This window comes from Charadrius vociferus, unplaced genomic scaffold, assembly GCF_000708025.1.
Source record: "Charadrius vociferus isolate BGI_N301 unplaced genomic scaffold, ASM70802v2 scaffold213, whole genome shotgun sequence".
Lineage (NCBI taxonomy): Eukaryota > Metazoa > Chordata > Aves > Charadriiformes > Charadriidae > Charadrius > Charadrius vociferus.
Window position 1 is genome coordinate 4,290,343 of NW_009647828.1, and position 21,877 is coordinate 4,312,219.

The 21,877-nt window shown below is 45.1% G+C and overlaps 2 protein-coding genes across 2 annotated transcripts in view; one reads left to right on the top strand and one right to left on the bottom strand.

Moving 5' to 3' along the window:
- Positions 1-2,957, top strand: part of EIF2AK3 (eukaryotic translation initiation factor 2-alpha kinase 3) — a 43,865-nt gene extending 40,908 nt beyond the window's left edge. The window contains exons 16-17 of the mRNA XM_009882554.1: positions 1,613-1,675; positions 2,781-2,957. Coding sequence (XP_009880856.1) covers positions 1,613-1,675; positions 2,781-2,957 — 240 coding nt within the window. The remainder of the gene's footprint in view (positions 1-1,612; positions 1,676-2,780) is intronic.
- A 5,289-nt stretch (positions 2,958-8,246) lies between these two features.
- LOC104284251 overlaps positions 8,247-21,877 on the bottom strand; it is a 61,244-nt gene continuing 47,613 nt past the window's right edge. The window contains exons 6-8 of the mRNA XM_009882555.1: positions 15,556-15,844; positions 9,998-10,174; positions 8,247-8,922 (exon numbers count right to left, since the gene is read on the bottom strand). Coding sequence (XP_009880857.1) covers positions 8,247-8,922; positions 9,998-10,174; positions 15,556-15,844 — 1,142 coding nt within the window. The remainder of the gene's footprint in view (positions 8,923-9,997; positions 10,175-15,555; positions 15,845-21,877) is intronic.

Below are 21,877 nucleotides of genomic sequence, written 5' to 3' on the forward strand. Positions count from 1 at the left end.
TAAAGTCTCATGTGAAGATGGATTTTTTTTTTTTTTTTTTTAGCAGAGGTGTAAGAATCAGCTTGAACCACACTATGAATGCAGCCTGACCAAATGCTTCACCTATGCTGGTGTTGCACTCTCTTGCTTAAAATGCTCTAGATTTTCATGGTACAAGAGAGCGCAGTCTAGAGGAGGAATGACAGTGCTTTTAACTTCTTGCACCGGAACCAGTTTCAGTTTCCCTAAATAAAATCAGTTTTACTGAGACACATAACTGATGAAGAGCTATCCTGGATTCTCAGGGTCTCCTGCAGCAGTGACTACAAGCTTTGCTCTTCCAGTTTCTGTCCTGAGTATGGTAGCAAAGCAAGTAATTGGAGTGAATCCTGAATTGCTTCTAACTCTGATGGTTTACTCCATAAGAGGGTAAATAGAGTACCCGAACTTCCCATGATTTTCACTGTCATTCCACTCTCCCCACCTCTTTATTGTCCAGTTCTACTTTAGTTGTTGTTGCCGCATTGTTACACTGCAGTTTTGGCATCAGCCAAGCAGTAGCACTGTTTGGTGAAGCAAAACGTGCTCTGCCTGACCAGGTAGCCCAGCATATTCTAGGAATCTGTGCTAAAGGGCTGGAAAAATTCCCCAAGGAGGACTATGTGACCTGCCTCTGTCTCAAGCTGGTAGCAGTTACGCTGTGGCAGTACAATTTATTTCCAAATTAGATGTTTGAAAACAGATCACTGAATGCAGACTGAATTGGTAGAGAAAGGGAACACTTGAAGCATTTTATTGTCATAAAATTCAGTTCTCTTGAACAGGAGTTTCACTGCTGCCCATCACTATTAACCGGTCAGTTTATACATTCAGTGGAGTAATAATGAATTGAATTTTGTTTTAACTTTAGAATTCTTATATTTTGTGCTCAAACTTAGTCAAAAGGAGGTCCTTCTTAAAAGAAATTGTGCTAAATATTACACTTCTGTGGTAAAACCATGCTAAAGTGGGTCATGGGTTGCTGGAAATCACAGAACTTAAATTCATAAGGCAGCCTGCTGCAAATAATTGTGTGCCTGAACGTGGGAAAATTACTGTCACTAGATGGAGCCAACGTGCTCGTTATGGAAGAAGTGCTGAAGAAAACCAACTGCCTTCTAAGGACACAGAAATAAGCAACATGAACCGCTTTCAAAACTGCTGATAAATCTGCTTGTTAGTCTGTAAACATTAAAGACTAGTGCTCACGTTGTGAAGACAGAGCCAGTCATTTCATGTGTCTTAATACTGATGTAGGTAATTTTGGGGATTAAGGGTGGTGCATGGATTTGTTGAGCCAAAGTGAGAAAGTACAAGTTTGTGTATCTAGCCGATTTAAAACTGCAAAGATTGTAATTCTTGTAACATGGTTCCTAGTGCAGGCTGTATACCTAGGGAAGCAGCAACTTGCCCATTTAAGTATGTTGTGATTTTTATTTTTTTTTTTAACCACTGAAGGAAGACTTTAAACCAATTTTTTTTTTTTCTTCCATGAGGCTGATTTGTTTGCATGTTTTTGAAGAATAATAAAGTAATACTATTGAAGAATGGTATTTTGGAAAAGTTACATTTTTTTTCCTTAATATTTTTGCAGACCTTAAGTGATGTTAGAAATTTGAAGTTTCCACCATTGTTCACTCAGAAATATGCACAAGAGGTAAGTATATCTGATGCTATTAGTTGCAGCTTTTTCTTTAATGATTGTAATTTTTTCTCTGCTTTCCAATTGCTTTGCAAGCAAAAGTGGGAAAAAAAAAAAGGTAGCTGTCATGTTAAGACACACTTTCTGTATCCATATACTTTTTACTACATTTCAAAGCTATAATGTTACAGTAACATGGACGCTGATGTTTTTGCCACACAGTTTACCTCCCGTAACTATACAATATTGCCTTTGTCACTTGACGTCATTAATTTCACGTGCATCCTGACATGACTTCTTGTAACAAATCCATATTCACAAAGAGAAAATGTAGAGTTCTAGACAGGTAAAGGGGAGATTGTAGGTAGCACCATGGCTGTGTGGGATCTCACTCCAGGAACTGGATCTCTCAAGTGGGAAGCTATATGAGAAAATTGTGCTCTGTTCTTATTAGTCAGATCTTTAAAGTGGTAACGGTTGCAGATAAAGAGGAGGTGATGTGCAAAACCTCTCCAATAAAAAGCTGAGATGCTCTCAGGTTTTCATGGTAGCTTCAGGCCAGCAGCTAAATGAGACTAGGCTTTCTTGCTTTACAGCTGCAGGCTGCCCAGGGGAATGCAACTGTGCTGTGCTCAGTTGGAGGACACTGTAATTCTGATTAAATTTGAGACAAATATTCAGTCTACCTGTATATTTAAAGGAAAACCTTTAATTCACTGTGAAAATTTACTGCTTGGCTTAAAACATGGTGGTCTAAACATGACACAAAATTACTCATAAATTATATTTCATATGTTTTAAAATTCTTTTGATTGCAAATTAATGTAAAGGTTTTACAACTATCGAATCTTGGGTCGGATTTGATTTGCCAAATTGATTGTAGTCCTTGACAGTAAAGACAGTTTAACGGATGCACAATGATAAATTTGTAACATTAAACATTTGCAAATGTTTAATGCACTTCTAATGACTGTGCCAAAGCACTAATACCCCAATTACTCAGAAGGCAACTGGGGACATTTTCCACTTGTTCATACAGCCACACTTGAAGTCAGAACATTAAAGAAGAAAGAATTTATGAATTGGTTCACGTAGCATGTGTCTTTTTTTTTTTTTTTAGTACACCATGGTGAAGGACATGCTCTCTCCGAGTCCCACTGAAAGACCAGAGGCTGCAGCAATCATAGAAAATCCTGTATTTGAAGACTTGGAACTCCCACCAAAACCAGTGCTTAGGCAGAGGTCACGGACAATGAGTTTATCAGGAAATAAACATTCAAGACAACCAAGCAAATAATTATCCTCAGGATCACTTCTTGCACTCAGCAGGTTTTACAGGGATTGTTCAGCAGAAGGATCCTATGATGCAGAATGTCTATCTTGAAAATAGTTTACTTAAACTTTTTTTGCCATGTTTAACATATAAGACATGTTGGATGGATTTTCGTTTACTTTGACAGCCAACGAAAGCCAGTAACCACACTTTTCACATTCCATTTTTCTTACCTTTACTCTCCTAGGCGGATGGGTCCAGCTACTGTGCTTACCAATGTTGTGCTCCATTATGGTTTTTTTGGGGTTGTTGGGGTTTTTTTTTTTTTGAAGCTTGTAAATGTCAGCTTGCTGGGTAAGTGAGAGATCTGTAACATGTAAATAGAATTAAAATACTGTATTTTTATAGAGCAAATTACAGTCTCTAAGCCTAGTGAGTGTCTATCTGGATCACTTGCTCTTTGGTGAAATGAAGATGATTTTGAAATGAACTATGACTCCATTTTTGTCCCTGGTGGGTAAACTGGGAATATGCACTATTTTTAAAGCAAAAAAGTACCACAGTTGTACATACTGTCACTCTCCATAGCCATTCATTAGAGGAAATCATTTCATACTTCTGCACTATAGTAGATCTTAGAGAATGCATTTTATACAGATAAATCTGTAGAGAAGGAAAAGGAGAATTTTGCCATTAAAAAAGGGGGGTTTACATAGGCAGTCATTGGAAGAGCCATAGTAAAAATTATGTACAAAAATGTTGTGGTTCTGAAAATTTAAACCTGATGAAGTCATACGTGTCGTATGTAATCTTGTAGATTTGTACTTTTAAAAAAAATCAACTGGTAGGCATTTGTGTAATCTGCTAATTTAACTGCCTAACGCCATGCTTTTATTTCTCATTGTAAATATGTTAATTTTTATTTATAAAATACAGAATCAATCCATTTGGGTTGGTGGTGTACAGAATGCACTTGCTGTAATTGTTGAGTGCATTAATTATTGTGACTTCTTTCAAGTCTAAATGATTTAATAAACTTTTTTATTTATAAAAAGAAATAGTAGTTGCTTCTGTTCAGAACCTGCATCAGTGCACGCTGCAGATGGCAGCATTGTGCAGCTGGGACAGGAGGACGGGCGCTTCATTTCTGTAACTTGCTTTGCTTTTCTGTCTCGTACTTGCCACAGTGCAGGTGATGATGCCAAGGTGCGTATGGCTGCTTGGAAGCGAGATACTACCTGAAGAAAGAAGGGAACTGAGCTCTTCTAGACTGAGTGCATTATGAAGGCAATCTCTCAGCTGTTAACAGAGAGGGAAGTCTTGAAGAGATAATTCTTACACTATTGGAACTGGTTTTGCATAAATGCACTTTCCTGTTTTGCAGGCTTAAATTTTTGAAGTTGTAGTCTCTGAAATAAATTTCTTAAAGATGCTGGATTCAGATCCTTCTGGGGATCACTGTACTGTGGTGTGATACTACGACTAGCAATTAAACCAGCAGACACTCTGCAGCCTTATGATACAGCAAAAGTAGATTACAAAGATTGTCTTCCTTGTGCTCTTGGATAACTCTCCTAGGTACTGGCTTGTCCAGTTGCAGCCAGAATGCTGCAGTGAATATTTGGTCAGAAACAGAACTATTGAGTCCAGCTGGGTTAAAACAGGACAGTTAAGTGTGTCCTCTTCTCTTGGATTTCCCTGTTAGCATCAGCTATAAACGCACAGTTAAATGGCCTCGTTTGAAGCCTCTCCAGCTTCCCTGCCAGTTCAGTGATTACAGATGGAACACAGGAAATGAAGGATAAAGTATTTTTAACTTGCTGTATATCTGTGCTGGATGTAAGTCGCTGCCTATTCCAAGAGCCCTGCAGCATTTCAGTACTGAAAACGGCCTACATGTTCACACTAGGTGTGTCTACGTATTTGCGGATGCTACACATATCCTCAAAGGCAGGTACAAAGCCTACCCTGTGTGGTGTGTGCCCAGCCACAAAAGCAGCTGGCCACGCTCAGCTCTTAACTGCCCGTGTCAGTGAGTCTTTGCTTCTCTTAGCACTGGATGCTGGACCGGGCAGTCCCTGTCTTTGCTCCTTTTCGCTCCAGGGTGTAGCTAAGAAAGTTTTCCTCTGAACTCGGGTCTTGCCTGCAAGCACTCTTTTCCCTGCCTCCGGCAGCTCCACTTACTCTGCCCCACACGTGGGGGAAGAAGACACTTCTCTGCTATGAAATATCTACCTGGGCTTCAACACCCCCATCAGCTCCAGGACTATTTTACCAGCTCATCAGAACCAGGCAACCCAGACGGATACACCTTCTATGTTTTCCTTCTTTAAGTCAGGTTTTAATTACACTACAATTCCCTGTTCCATCCCTGTCCTTCTGCCAGGTGATGTTCTTCAGTCAACTCAGACCAAATGGTCAACCGTGACCGAAAGACCAAAGGTCTTTGACCTAATGTGCATTTGCTCTATGCTGACATCCTGGAAGGGAAAGCAATGAAGGCAGGCTTTTCTCAGCTCTCTACAGATTACAGCAGCAGCTTTCCACCTCGTCCGGGAGATCCTGGTTTTTACATGACAGCCCTGGTGGTAGGAACATCTACAGGCTCATAGACAAGTTTATTTGCCTTCTTTCAGTTTATGAACATCTAGAAACCACCTATCAGACTGTCTCGGGTCTTCCTGTGGCCATGGAAATTGGTGTGTACACTCCTGCTGGTGTGTTTTTGCAGAGGGACGCCTAAACATGGAGGCTAGGAGAGCTGCCAGCTTACGGCCCTGCAAAGGGAGCTTTGGTCTTGGGCTCTGCTGCACTGTGCAGCACTGTGGTCCTAGCCTGTCCCTCAGCTCCTTTCCCCCCATAGCTCTTGGGGCTGAAACAAGAGTTCCTTGTCTTGTTTTATCAAAATGAACTGGGTGCCAGGAGCAAGAATCCTGCCCCATCCACTTTTGTGCTCACTGGACCTAGGTGCTTCCCCCAGAATAAGGGCAGGATAGTTATTCTCCTTACCATTTCAATGTTGTTATTGGAGTTGAGGGAGCCGGGAGCCCCAACCCATTCCATGAAGAGGCATTTGACAGGAGTACCAGCGTTGCAACCCCAGGTCAGGGCTGTTTCTTCTACCAGGCTCTTAAATGAGAGAGAAGTTCTGACCTTTGTACCGGTGTCTTCAGTAGCTGAGCTGCTCCAGGCAGTAGCTACTTGCATTTTGCTACACCTCTGAGGGCAGTCCTCCTCTGCTACCTTTGAGCTGGAAAAGCAGAAGGACTCAGGACTTTTACTACCCACCTCCTTTTTCTATTTCTTTGTTAATATTGTGACATTCTTCACCCCTCTGCATGCCTCAGTCCAGTAGTTTTAGCATTAAAAGTTAGCCTGGCTATCTTTCTGCTGCGTTTGCTCTGCTTCTCAGGCTGTAGAAGCCTTGCCTCTCCCAAGAGGGTGACTGGGTGCTCAGAAAAAGCTATTTTAGAAACCGTCCTTGAAGTGTTCCCTTCAGACTGTAGATCAGTCTGAGCAGGCCCTCGGCGCAGTGACTCTCCCATGAAAACCAGCATGAGACCCCACCAGAACTATGCCAGGGGAAGTGATGGTTGTTGTCTGAGCAGTCACTAGCCCTCATGTGACCCGGCTACTGAAAAGCTGTAGTCCTGGGGACTCAGCTCCTGCTTTTACTCACTGTTTAGATGCTGCAGAGATGTTTGGGAGCAATCCTGCCTTTTCAGGGTAATCCTTCAATGAGGTACTCTGTGGCTTTCCTGCAGGGAGCTGGTGCTGTTTGATGCTGTTTAAAGTCCAGACAAGCCCTTGGGAGTGGTAGAAGTAATCATTCCCGTTTATCATAATTTTTTTATGTCTGTGTGGTCCAGCAATAGCTACACCCATAGCATCAGGGGATAGACATCACAGTGTAAAACACAGCAGTAAGTAATAATTCCTCTTCACATCCCCTCTTCAGGGGGTCTTGGTCACCTGTAGCCCCCTTTGAACCCTCTGGGCACTTGGTGCTTTTACTGTTACAGCAAGGCTTCCTCGTCTCCGGGGCTCTGCCACATAGGATATTCCCTTCCCGAATCACAGAATGGTAGGGGTTGGAAGGGACCTTTGGAGATCATCTAGTCCAACCCCCTGCCAAAGTAGGGGTCACCTAGAGCAGGTTGGACAGGAACACCTTCAGGCAGGTTTTTAGTATCTCCAGAGAAGGAGACTCCACAGCCTCTGGGCAGCCTACTCCAGTGCTCTGTCACCCTTAAAGTAAAGAAGTTTTTCTTCCCGTCGAGATGGAATTTCCTGTGTTCCAGTTTATACCCATTGCCCCTTGTCCTGTCGCTGGGCACCACTGAAAAGAGTCTGACCCCATCCTCTTGACACCCGCCCTTTAGATATTTGTAAGCATTGATGAGATCCCCTCTCAGTCTTCTCCAGGCTGAACAGACCCAGGGCTTTCAGCCTTTCCTCATAACAGAGGTGCTCCATTCCCTTGATCATCTTTGTAGCCCTCTGCTGGACTCTTTCCAGTAGTTCCTTGTCTGTCTTGATCTGAGGAGCCCAAAACTAGACACAGTACTCCAGATGTGGCCTCACCAGGGCAGGGTGAGAGGAAGGATGATCTCCCTTGACCTGCTGGTCATGCTGGTTTTAATGCACCCCAGGATACCATTGGCCTTCTTGGCCACAGGGGTACATTGCTGGCTCAATTATTCAATAGGGAAGCTCACAGACAATTCACAGAGAGCCACTGAAAGCTCTGAACCCCTTGTTATTTCAGAATCAAGTGAGTTGAACCCTGAGCGACAGCCCAGGCTGCAGAGCAGTGCCTTTGTAAAGAGGTGACCTCTGCTCTTTGACCACATCCCTCCTAACACACATACACAGACTGACACATGTGGAGTTACTAAAACTACTCAAATTTGTAATGTAAGCAGCAAGATGAGAGCTACAGTGGCTTGATAACAAAGAAATACTGTCCCACCTTTCATTGTAGATCACCGGGATGTACACAAAGACAAGTTCACATTATCATACCGATTTTTTTTCCCAGCATGAAGATTGAATTTGTCTTAGGAAATGCTCATTAAAAAAATAATTACCCAGGAAGGAATTAACTCCATTAATTGTAACAAATTACCCCTAAAATATCAAAGTTCCTTGTTAATAAAACTGTGGAAGATGAAGAAATAGATCTTTGTCGTATGCCCCCAGCTGTAATATTCCAGGTCCTCCTTCCCCTATTTCCTACCCCTTATTTTTCCATTAGGATGTGCTCTGGCACTTTCTGTCCCACCATCTCCAGCTACTGATTCTGAATCCCTACTACTTGGGTTTGCCCTTTGGGGCACCATTGGGCACTGGCACTGTAATGCTATATTCTAGGTCTGGAGCAGTCTTGGAGAACGTGGCTATGGAAACCATGTCTTCTCCAATGTCCACCTGAGACCTGTGCCTGCAAATGAGCAGCTTCTTCAGAGCCCGTTGGAAGTCCCGGTTCAGGAAAGCATAGAGCATTGGGTTGATGGTAGAGTTGCAATACCCTAACCAAGTGATGATCTTGAAGGTGTCAACCAAGACCGTGCTGGTGGATTCGGTGCCTCTGGCAGCGAGCCAGACATTCAGGACGAAGTACGGCAGCCAGCACAGCACGAAGACTGAAATGATAATGCTAATGGTCCGCGTGGCCTTGTTCTCCAGCTGCAGATGGTTCTGCCGCTTGCTCTTGGGGTGGTAGTGAATCTCCAGAGTCTGAGACATGATACGAGTGGCCTTGAGCCGTGAAGCTCGGTAGATGAAGAAATACATGCTGCACATGACCATGAAGGGGACGAAAAATGCCAGAGCAGAAGCCACAATGGCGAAAATCCAGTTGGTGACAAAGATGCATTCTCTGCCTGCATCAAAGTCCACCCCAGGGATCTCGTTCCAGCCTTGCATGACAGGAAGGAAGGAAATGAGGGAGGAGTATACCCAGACCATGCAGGTCATCACAATGCATCTGCAAAAGGAAAGAGGCGGCGGGGAGGGAAGAGAGGGTCTGAGTTATTTTGAGTTGAGAACACCCAGTACAATTCAATCCCCATGGTAACCCATGTGGGATATCACTGCTCAGCAGTCCCACAGGGCTTGGAGAAGTGGTCGAGCAGGGAAAAAGCTGGGGTACAACAAGACCATATGTGAATATCTCTAATGACTGGGTAATTGGGTCTGTGGCTTACAGAATTGGTGTTGGTGTAAGGAATGCTCAGAGCTGGCTGAAGAAAGAGAAAAGGTTTTACAGAGGATTTTTGTTAAAATTTAAAACAACAGCAAGTAGATTTTTCTGTTTGTTTTCAGCTTTAATATCTGGCTGTTATCTTATCCTCTGAGGAGCAATAGAGGTGGAGCTGATGGACAGTACCACTGCGGCGCTTGCTCTGCGACAGGGCGTGCTGCACAGCCCCCTCCTCATTTTGGTGACTGCCTGAGCCCCACAAATTGTACACAGCAAGAGTTGCAGTGGGGAAAACATCCCCAAAAGAGCCTGAATCCACCTTGTACAGGACACTGCAGGTGCAACATCCTCTCTGCCCATCCTCAGACAACTTTCCCTACCTAGCAGCCCTTAGTTCAATGCTACACATGAAACCTTGATAGGAGCTTAGAAACTTACTCTCTCTATTTCCCCCATGAGTATCATGAGTTTAAGAGGGAGAAGACTACTGCTACGTGTTTTCTTCTGGGTGCCATTTCCCCTAGTCCTTGGGGAAATTCCCATGAAATGCCTACAAAGGGCAGAAGTTGTAGGTACAAGTCAGCCCACACCACTGGTTTCTACCCCATTTTGCAATCCATCCTCAACTCAAAAAGTGCTTTCCCAGGAGCACCATCAAACCAGCTCAGCTGCATTCTCCTTTTCTCCCGCACCGTATTAAAATTTTTCTTTGCGAAGTTTTAAATGTCACAAAGATCCTTTTGCCACATCTCTCTGCTTTTGGGCAGCAGCTGTCAATAGCTCATTTGGTCCCCAGTCAATATAGACCATGGCAAGTAAAAATTTGGAGGGACCCAAAGTGAGGAGCAACTCCACTCACCTGCCACGGGACATCCTTCTTGAATAGTGGTACGGGGTCACCACAGAGCAGTATCTGTCCAGGCTAATGAAGCACAATGTGACGATGGACGCAGTGCAGAACATGACATCAAAGGAGATCCAGACTTTGCAGAACAGCTTCCCGAACAACCACATCCCTGTCACCTCATAAATGATACTGCCAGAGAAAATGGGTAGAAAACAAAGCGAGAAGGATGGATTTAATGCCTTTCTTCAAGCCTCCACTGAGGAAATGCTGTATTTTAATGTGGAGGTACTAAAGGTGGATGTGCAGCCGAGGAAGGCTCAGTTAGGCAGCAGAGATTCATCCTCAAAGTTCATCCCAAGGGAATAACACACAGGTGGAGCGTAGCTGAATAAGACCAAACCTATGCTCCTTGCCTGCACTCTAAGTGAGTGCCTTGAGGGAAGTGCTTTGCCCGCCCCCAGAGCCCCCAAAATTTACATCTGTACAGCTTTATTTATCACAGCTCTTTCCAGTGCCCTACATAGCACAGACTTTTATAAATTCCCCCCAATTCCTAGGGCATGGAAAGTGCTCCCTCCTCCAGGAAACTCACTTTTCATCTGGTCTCATGCTTCAAGACTGGAGGATTTCAAGTCTTGGTTAAAAAAAAAAACACACCTAGGAGGAAGCCTATATGGTTTGTATGTTATGTAGCTCGCAAATGCCTCAGCGAGGTAAAAACAGCAGCAAAAAGCAGACATTATGCCAAAATTATTTCTAACAAACTCAAGAGGGACCTGTAAGAAGTGAGCAGCGAAGGAAGGAACATATGGCAGCTGTAGGAAGGCTGATGCATATTTCTATAGCATTCAATTAGATGCCATTCTCTTCCCCTTTCTTTCACCAGCTTTCTGCAGCTCCTGGGGTGCTGCTGAAATAACTATTGTGTGTGAATTTGATGTGAAAGGCTGAGTAACTACCTAGTCCTGCAAAGCTTTAATTATCCTGTAACTTCACAGCTTGCTGGTCAAATACAGTGAGAGTAGGGCTGCTGTGCTGCAGTGCACTCAGGTGGGCTACGCCGCCCGGCAAGGGCAGAAAGAGTCAACTTGATGTCAGAGGAGTTAGAAACCAACCTCTTCTCTGCATCTAATTAGCAACAACTCATTAAAATGACTTTATGAAGGTTATTTTATAGCACAACTAATGTAAGTGGGTACAGTGCTGGCTGAAGGGCTCCAGCCCTCAGCAGCTTTTTTTTATGCAGGATGCCACACAAAAATTCAAGCAAACGTTAATCTACAGCAGAACCTGTCCCTATACTGTGGTGGCCTCCAGATGGGCAGCATGGAGGGTCCCGCTGCACACACGTGGAAAGGTTTTGTGGCTCTTTTCTAGATGAGAAAATGAGACATAGAGAAGCTGAAGCATGGGTCCAGTAACGGAGTTCGGCGTCTTGGTGCCACTCCTCAGAAGTCCTCCTTATCTTCAGAGATGTTCCAAAGCCTGTGGTGTGAGCATCGTGTCCTTCCAGAAGTAGACCATGCTGCTGTCATGAGCATCCCTGCACACAGATGCCAGCTAAGCAGGTACCTGGCTTTCATCAGCACACATCTGGTGGGATGCACCTGACCTAACAGATGTTCTCACAGCACAGGGTAGTGGATACCCCTTCCCTCTTCTCTGATGTAGAAAGTCTCTGCAGTCTAGAAATTATATGGGTTAAAAAGGAATAATAAAAGCCCAAAGAAACACACAGTAAGAGCAGAAGTAAAGTCACCTCTGTGTTTCACTTACACTTGCAAAAGAAAAGAGTCGCTGAAAATATTCAGCCTGGAAAGAGCTGGGCTGGCTGGACTACCTGGATGACAAGCTAAGCACAGCTGAACTGCTCCTGCAAACAAGCAAAACCAAGGACAAAACAGAAGTCCTACTCTTATGACATTAAAGCACCAGGTGACAACCTTGTTTTTCCTTTCTGTCACAAAACCTCTTTTTCCTGATCCAAACTGGTTCTTAAGGTCATTTCTTTTCTTTATTTTTGGCGTGTGCTAACATGCCCACTTAGGAGCAAACTGCAACTCAAAAGAGCAATACAGATACAAAGCTGAGACAGTGGGAAAGATGAGGACCAACAGCCACCGCATCAGCAGGGCCGAACAATACCTGACGGAGCCGGCAGGGTCCGCTCCTCACCACGTGGCCCACCAGGGCATTCAGGAGGGGCACAAAGCATCAACAGTGCTCTGCTCTTTGCTCCCCTTCATATTTTTTTTTGTTTTGTTAAATAAGACCTCACTCTCCTAGGTGGGCTATTTTCTCTCTGGCTGCATAGTGAAGCCATTCCTTTTCATGGATGTCCTTCCTCCCTTGTAACACCCTCTGCCATCCTTTAATAGGACAAGGGGTAATGGGTTTAAACTAAAATAGGGTAGTTTCAGACTAGATAGAAGGAAGACTTTTTTTTACAATAAGGGTGGTGAAACACTGGCACGGGTTGCCCAGAGAAGTGGTAGATGCCTCATCCCTGGAAACATCCAAGGTCAGTTTGGAAGGGGTTCTCTGAGCAACCTGATGTAGTTGAAGATGTCCCTGCTCATTGCAGGGGAGGTTGAACTAGATGACCTTTAACAGTCCCTTCCAACACAAACTGTTCTGTGATTCTGTGATCTTTCCTCTCCCCTCATATTCTTCACAGCTGTGGTCCCCTCCTCATCCCTGTTGTGCCCTTCTTATCCTTTCTTGTTGGGTGTGAGAAACCACAGATTGATTTCCCAATGAAACATATTTTCAGCTGCTTCTTCTCATTCCTTTCATGCTTTCCTGGGAGCCTAGAAGTAAGAATAGTCCAATTTCCTTCTCCATTGCATGTCTATTTGAGTAAAACCTAGTGCCAAATTCCCTCTTTGTCCTTCCCAAGGAAGAGGTCTTATTCCAGTTATGGGGGATGCCATCAGTCTTACAGGGGGAAATTACAGCTGCTGAGACACCTACTTGCCTTTGCTCTTTGCTACCTCTCCCTCCCGTCACCCAGATCGCAAATACCACAGAGGGAGGCAGAAGTAATGAGGATGCTGAGTAACTAGAAATGCCCAAACTCCATTTAGAAGAAAAAGAAGACACTGAAGACAGAGATTCCCAAGCATGAGCTGAACATGGAGGTACCAGAGGAGTCACCAGGCAGACACTAAGCAAATTTGGAAAGGAAGCAGTGACAGCAATTATCAGCTGGAACTCACTCCAAAGCAGCAGTTGTTCGGCCTTTGTCTTCTTTGAGCAAAGGGGGTGCTGCCATTCCTGGGTAAGATGCAGGTAATGGAGAAGGTTATCTCTTGGAGGGATGGTTGGAGTGGGTGGAAGAGCAGGTGATGCTGTGCAGTCCCAGAGAGGAGCACTTGAGACTCCTGGGCTGGACTGGGATGAAAACCCCTCATTTCTGGTCTTAACAAGAACATGGAAAAGAGAAGACAAATAGCCCAGGGAAATGCCAGGCAGCAGAAAGATTGTTGCTTTAGCTAATCTTTGGTGCCTGACACACTGTTTTTCTCTTTCTAGGATGCTGAAATGGTCTGCCACATTTTCTTGCTGTGACCTTGTCCATGCAGTGGGAAACATCGGAGCTCTTGGGAAAAAAATAGTGTGTGCTACTGTCAACAGGAGCACAGGGATCGTTTCTGCATCCCCTCTGGGCAGGGCAGGGAGAACCATGTTGTTTTATAGGCAAGTCCAGCTCAAGCCCTACAGACTCCACCATTCCCAGTTGCAGCCCAGCTTCAGCCCAATTTAACCTGGTAGCTGGAAATGGGGAAGGAAGCAGACAGCCAGACTGCTGCAGCTGTGTCAGCCGAGTCCTCACCCACACACCTGCTCGGAGCTGCTTGCGATCCTCAGGGAACAAGATCAGCCAACCTGGAGACCCCTGTTTGGCAAAAAGCCACTTCCACAATCCCATCTTTCTCCAGTGTAGAGCAAAACCCCCACAATCAGCAACACAAATCTCCTGGTTAAGTCACAACCCCCATTCCCACTGACTTTAATAGGGTAGGGGAGGTTAGAGCATCGTCAACTAAGCTGCAATCCAAACCCCTCGGGCAGAGATTTGTAGCATCAGGTGGAAGGGAGAGACAGGTGAACACAGAAGGATGATTTCAGAACCTGAACTTAAAAATTCAGCAAGAATTAGAAGTGAAATCGGCAGTAATATTTTTTCAAAGGGCATCATTATCTGCTTTTTTTTTCCACCCAACACTATAAATTTATAACTCAGTTTGTAATTGCTTATTGGGAAAATATCATTCAGTGCCAAATTCAAAAGCGTAGGCAGCCCTGTGAGAACTAAGGCACAAAACGCAAAAAGAGTTCAGCTGCTTCATATTGCTCCAAGAACACTAAACAGGGTGCAGCCCCCGGCTTTACGCAAACCTGCGGCCATTTTGCAGCACAAGACAGTCAGACCTATGAGTAAACTGGTTTCTCTATTTGTCTTACTATGTTTCAGCCAGATAGTGAAGCTCCTGTAAATATAAACCGCAAGCAGGGAGAACTGCCTTCTTGAGTGCCTCTTCCTCCATTAAATACAGGGGGAGCCTAAATTACCCTACTTATACTAAAATAAAATCCTTACATTTACACGGAGAGAGGGGAGATGATGGCCTTTGTCCCCACGTCAACACTGCCAGTTATCGATGCGCAGTGCAGTCAGGTAACAGGGGCAAAAACAATCCCCCAGGTACAGTGAATCCTGCTTGTTATCCCACTGCAGACCGCAGTTCTTCTGGTCTGTTTATGCAGGCAAAAGATTTATTTCACAAGGTCGCCAGCCTTCCACACAAACTCCACCGCTATGTTGTATGAACCAGAAGGAACAATCAAAATTCTGTGTTTCACCAAGAGTATGAAGGATAACATCTCTGCAATCGCCTTTCAAGTTCAGTAATATGAAAACATTCATTTTCTTACATTAGTAAGGAACTTTGTTACTTCTCCCTCCCACTGCCAGAAAATAAAAGATAAGGTTAAAGAAGTGTAAAATCAGAAGCACAGAATTTAACTCCGCTGTCATTCTTCACTAAGAAAAATAAGGGAAAAATATACTCTGTGATTTGCTCTACCTAGGATCAACACAGTCATGACAGTTAATGCTGACACACCAGTGACAGTCCCCATCTCACATTCCCCAAACACTCAGAGCATGAAAAATCATTTAGCAATGATGTTGGCCCCACCTGCAATGCAGAACCAATCCTGGAAGAGGGGACTTACCACACCGGCGCCATCTTAAAAGCTGGATAAGCTAGTTCAGACCAGCAGCCAGAGTCCCTCTATAGCCAAGAGGAAAAATACCCTTGGGAAATCTCTCTCCATCCATTATAACGGGACATGTTATAATGGTAAGGTATTTGGGGTAGGGAAACTGAGGCACAGAAGCACATCCAATCAGGGACTCACAGTTAAGCTCTTTGGAGAGCCCAGCCCTAAACACAGCTCGTCACCTTCTCGCCAGCCCTGCTCAAACAGTGGCTGCTGAGCTAGGAGAATTGATGTTGCATGCACACACTGCCATCTGATCTTACCTTACAGGCACTTCTTACCTAAAGGGCATGACCAGACAAGCTACAAGGAAATCTGCCATGGCTAAGGACATGATAAACATATAGGTGACAGTGCGCAGCCTCTTTTCCACCACTGGGCAGATGAAGACTACCGTATTTCCCAGGAGCGTGATCAAGTCAATGAGGGTTAGTATCAGCCCAATGGCCACCTCCTGGAGGCCAATCCCTGGCCAGTTGCCGCCTCCTTTCACAAAGGAGGAGGCAGCATTGGAGAAATTCAAGAGCCAAGATTCATTTTTGTCCATCAGCATCTTCCCACTGTTAAAATCTGAAAGAGAGAAAAGGGGGAAAAAATAAATAAGGACTTTAATGCACGACTCGTAGGTCTATGAAAGGAAGAACAGAAATGGTCTTTATGCTTCATTTAATTCAAGAAAAATCCACACACCCTGCTGTGTCTGTGCCATCACTGCCCCATGGTTATTAGTCCATTAGAAGTGTCTGAAATCCTGAGGGAGAGGATAAATATGCAGCGCTGGCTGAAGTCCTTCATGGCAATTAAAAACCCTCCTGTGAACGAAAATGCATCATCAGGTGAAGCATGACCCAAAAAAAAATAAAAAATAAAAATCAAAGCACTGAGAGTAGAGAGAGGACAAGCAAGCAACCAAAACTCAAAATTAAAGCAGCTCTGCTAAATCCCACTGAACAGCATGCCACGTCCACCAAATATGGGGGTTGGAACTAGATGGTCTTTCAGGTCTCTTCCAACTCAAATCATTCTACGATTCTATATTCCCATTATCATCTTTGCCACCCACAGACCAGGTGAGGCTGTTTGCCTAGGCTGGCTGCTTTCGTAACCCCACTATTCAGTACATGCTCTTCCCTGGGTTGTCCTGGTACTGTTTGAGGCTCTGAAGTTAAGAGCTTTTTACTACCGTGGTGGGCAGCTCCATCCTACAGTCTGAATGGCCGTACAGATCTGCCAGCAGCCACACAGGGAGTTAGAGGCAAGTAATTGAGGCATCTCAGGTGCAGCAGTGACCTCAGACTCTTGTCCCCTTCTGTGCCCAGCTGGGAGAGGATGCTCCCAAATCTGCAATGAGGGACTTGTAAATTGAGGAAATCCATGTGCTTGGGTCCACAGCTCAGTTCTCGGACTTTGACCAAGTGGTGTCACAGGTACCTGGGCAGGTGGGACTGATGTGCTGCAAAAATTCTAGCAGTACAAAATTCACTGGTGTGGCTAATCAGAACACAAAGGCAAAACTTGCAGGGAAAAGAAAATTATACAAATATTTCCAGGCATCAAACTGTTACATTTGAACACCACTGCTTCTCCTGTGACTGGGCTAGGCTTCCACAGTACCCTCAGGTCAAACCCACATCCCCAGGGCATCACTGCTCAGCGCAGTATGAGAATGGGTCAGAATAAACGTCCAGTAGTCCACTATGCCTTATGTCACATGGCCAAGGAGGATTATAAGAACAAGGCAACATGTATCAAAATTTAAGCAATGTCTGTTTTTCCTCCCAGCAGCCTATGATCCAGAATTACCTCTAAAGATGGTTTCAAGGACTTGTAAGTCATTAAGTTGTCCTGTTTCCCCTGTGTTTCATGGAAACTTTCAGCATTTGTGACCTCCTACAGCAACAACTTCCACAGCTCAGCTATACACTGCGCAAAGAAACACCTATTTTTGTTTGTTTTGAGCCTGTTACCAACTAGTTTCACTTGGTGTCCTCTGGTCCTTGTATTGGAAGAGACATCATGCAAGAAATCCCCACCCACTCTCTCAATGCCACTGGTGGGCTCTTTAATCTCTGTCACATCCAACAGCCACCTTGTCATGTCTTGGTCAGGCTGAGGAGCCTTCACCAACTTGCTTCCTACTTGTGCAGAAGTGATTGCTGTCCCCTGGCCACCCCTCCTGCTCTTCTGAGCCTCTGAGATGGACCAAAACTGCAAAAAATCTCCAAGAGGTAAATGGACTGTGGATTTATATAAAGCCATAATGATGTTCTGTGTTTTGTCCTGCTTCCCTTTCATAACAATCCCTAACGTGGTTTGCTGCTTTTGATTGGCACTTAGCACCGAGCTGACCTTTCCACAGAACTGCCTATCGCTATCCAAAGATCTCGTTCCTGAGCGGTAATGGTTAGCTCAGTGTCCGCTGCTTTCGATAGGAAAATAGGATGAAATGAGGAAATTATGTTCCCTCCATCTTCCCCAAACTCCATCACTTCACAGTTGAATGTCTTCTTCCATTTTAATGCTCACTGAGCCTCATAAAATCTTTTCTGCAATTCTTTAAGTCAGACCTTATCCTTCACGCCCTGATTAAACTTTGTTTCACCTGCAAATACCACCACTTCACAATTCACAATTTTTCCAGTTAGAGATTTATCGAACCCCACATATCCCAGCCCCTGTCCCTGTAAAGGGCATTGCTGACATCTCTTCCACGTGGTAACTCGCCATCTACTTCCCTCCTGTATTTCACCTTTTAGACAAGTATTTATTCAGACAAGGATCTTCCTTCTTAACTCAGGACTATTCAGTTTCGTTAAAAGCCCCTGCTGTGAGGGACCATGTTGAAAACCTTTCAGAAATCCAAGCAGACCACATCAACTAGGTGCTTCCCATCCACATACTTGCTCACTTCTTCCAAGCACTCCCATACGATTGTGAGGCTGGCTGCATTTTGTGAAAGCAATACTGACTTTTTCCTTGGATTTAATCACGTATTACAAGCACCCACTCATCTTTCAGGATTCTCAGCTCCCTCCCCTGACTTCTGTTTACTTGCTGGATTTAGTGATTTCCTTTCTTTCAAGTAAAAAAAATAAAAACAAAGAATAAAAATAAAAAAAAACCCTAAAACTGTCTAGAAAAAACTAAGAAGGAAAGCTCCTCCTCTGCTCCTCCTCACCAGAGCTGGGACTCACTGACTGAAACCTGAGCTCTCCTGCTCCAGTGCTGAGAACAAGCAGGTTTGTTGGACATCAAGCTCTGTGGCAGACCCCTGAGCAGGTGCTGCTAAAAGTCTACAGGGTGTCTTAAGGACACCAGCCTTAATGAAGATGGACAACATTGCACATCCTGATAACACCCTATAAAAATAAAATAAAAAATCCTGTCTCCATCTCTCTCTCACGCCGTTGACAGGAAAGAGGAGAATCTGCACCGTTCTTTCTAACAACCCCACTGAGGATGTTATCAGACTGGATGAGCTCCTGCGGAACAGTTGGATTTCAATGCAACCACAGTTCCTGGCACAAAAATTGTTCAGCCCATTCTCCTCCCTATGAGGTCCGCACAGACGGCACAGTGACAGCTGGTTGGCAAAACCATGTGGCGACAACGCATGGCCTCACAGCCGGCCACATTACAGAACCTGCCACCTCCGCTATGTGTCCCGCCTCCATCTTCCAGCTCATCTGGTCATCTGCCTTCTCCCATACCTGCTGGGAGATGCTGGTGTCCTCACAGCTCCAGGGCCTCTGTGGGTCTAGAAACAGTTCTCTGATTGCCACCTCAAGTTGACCTCTAACCAGTTTAAGCACATGAACACCACCCAGACAGCCCTACATTCTTCCAGAAGAGGGTGTAGCACTAAGATAGGCTCCCCAAACGTGAATAGCAAAAATCAGGTTTAATGAAGAATCAATGGTTTAGAAAATCAAAGTCAAATTTTAAGGTTTAAAAAAAAAAATCAGGTCTTAAGGTCTAAAAAATCCATGTCAATTTTTTGGTCTGTGTCCCTTCATAAATGAGAACACTGGATTCATCGTCTGGCAGTTTTAGATGTAACGGTGAAACAAGAAGGTTTAGAAGTCACGTCTTCCCTCTCTTGCAAACAATGACTGTGCTCAAACGGTTGTTAAGTATGTATCAGCGTTAGTAGAACCTAATTAAAGCAGATCTTTACTTACACAATGTTGCTCTGGTACTGATCTGTGAACACACCCCGCACTCAAACTTTAAGCAGAAGTAGGACACAGCTATTAGAGTTCATCTTTGCAGGCTCTTTATGCTACTTGAGTGCCACCTTAGCCACCAGCTTGGGTTTAAAGGTCTTTTCAAGTGAAAAACTAACAGCGAGTTGCTTAATGCAGAATACATCTAGGAGCATGACACAGCACAGGAGACAAATGTGTCCACGGTCACAAAACATGAGAGAAACTCTCTTGCATCATACTATTTTTTGGTCAACAGAAGGACAGGCTGTGGGGCTGGCAGTGAGACTCTCCTCATTCCAGCTCCGCAGTTTCTGCAACAACAAATATTCAGCAAAAAGAAGAGATGATGGATGCTTGAAACTTCAGGTTTGGATTCAGGGTGTGGACAACAGGGTCCTGCTGCTTCTGGCTCCTTTCCAAGGATCCCCAGGCAGAGAATGTCTCTCTGGAAGCTCATCCACAGTCTCTGTCACAGCCAAGCACCCAAATTTGATGTCTCTCATCCTTTTGCTGCCTCTGGGCAGGCAGCAACTTATCTCTTGCTAGGAAGTTGTGCTCCTGAACCATCTGGAGAATTGTCAATACAAGAAAGCGGGGGATGATATAATCTTAACGTCTCTGTGGAAATCTCTGGGACAAAGCAGGATGTGCCATCCTCCCCAGGGATGTACTTCCATAACTTAAACGTTAGAGCTTTTAAATTCTTTTATGAGCTGCAGCAGCTCATGTGGTTACGCTGCTGATATAGCACAGTGTCTTCCTTTAACATCAGAATTTCAGCCTTTCCTGTAAGGAAACCTCTTAAATCGGTGGGATAAATGCTCAGTTGTATCATGATGTGGGATCATCCCAGGTTTCCTGGGGATCTCAGATCCCTTAGGGTTTTCATTGTTCTTATTTGGACTTTACAGTTTTGCTTCCCTTCAAGAACTGGTGGGCTAAATTCTGCTCTCAGTCTGCCTGAGAGAAGCGACTCATCATTTCAGCAGTTTTCCTTTAATATACTGGAAGTTTGACCTAATTTATTCAGCAGACAAATCCCAAGTAAAAGGTTAGTTACATGACTAAATGGTATCTTTTGATGGCAGGGGAGGGGAAAAAAAAAAGCTCTGCAATATCAAGGCTGACTGCACTGTAAAATTTTAGAGGAATTATGAAAATTGGAAATACATTTGCTGCCAGACTCTGCTCCCCTGCTAAACCAAATACAAATCAGTGTATGGCAACATGCAACTCTACCTGCACCAGGACCTCAAAACACATTTCCCTCCTCCCCTCTGCCGTGAGCTGAGACTGCAGCGTCTCATTAATTTGTCGAACAGTGCATTGCTCTGCAAGGCTGGAGTGCGGTGAGAAAGGAGGAGGAACATCCCTAGGGATGCTTCCACCTGTAAAACACACATTCAAGGAGGCCACGCAGCAAGCGAGCCTTTGCACTCACTTTCCTTTTCTCTCTCTTCCTCCATCCAACTTTCCCATTTGAAGGGCAGTATTTCTCAGGGCATGCATGGTTTCTTTCCACCCCCAAATCAGCACAGAGTAAGTCCATCAACCTCTGCAACAGCTAACCAGCCCCCAGGTCTGGAAACCCAATGAAACACGCGATCCTTACCTTCAAAACTGACCGCTGAACGCAGCCAGCGGGCTCGAAGCAGCTCAGCGGTACAGCTGAGCCGTGTGAGAGGTGTTTTTCCCAGCAGCAGGGTACGAGGGACTCACGGCGGCTCACAGGGTGCCCAGATCCCAACCCACGGACCTGCTCCCCGCTGGGCTGTGTGCAGCTGATGGCTTCTGCCCCAAAGCAGGACATCGAACCCGCACCTATGAGACAGCATGGCGGTTTGCCCTTGGAGATCTCCCCTCCCAGCAGAAGTGCATGCTCTTCCAAAAGCAAGTCTATTGCAACCACTTCTCTGAGGAGTGAGGAGAGACTGAAGCGCAATCGCAGCAGTAAAACTCAAGGCAAAGTTAAATATGCACTGCAAACACGGGGTGCCTGCTGGCGTTAGGGGAGCGACCGAGCCGGGGTGCCAAACCCCAGTCCTCAGGGGGCAAAACCCTCAAACCCTGAGCTGCAAAACTTCCAATCCCTAAGGTGCCAAACGCCATCCCTGGGGTGCCAAATCCCACCTACCAGGGGTCAAAAACCCCAACCCCCGGGGGGCAAAACCCCAACGATGCTGGGGGGCACATCCGCCCCTGCACCAAGCCCGGAACAGGGGGACACTGCCCGGGAAGGGGGTCTGCCTCAGAGGGGAGGAAGGGGGGTGTGTGTGTGTGCCTCTGCCCGGAGGGGAGGCAGTGTTTGGGGGGGTGTCCCTCGGGGGAGGGGGGCACAGGACCTACCTGGAAGGAACCTGATGGAGGAGGGGGGCCCACCCGGAGGGAGGAGCGG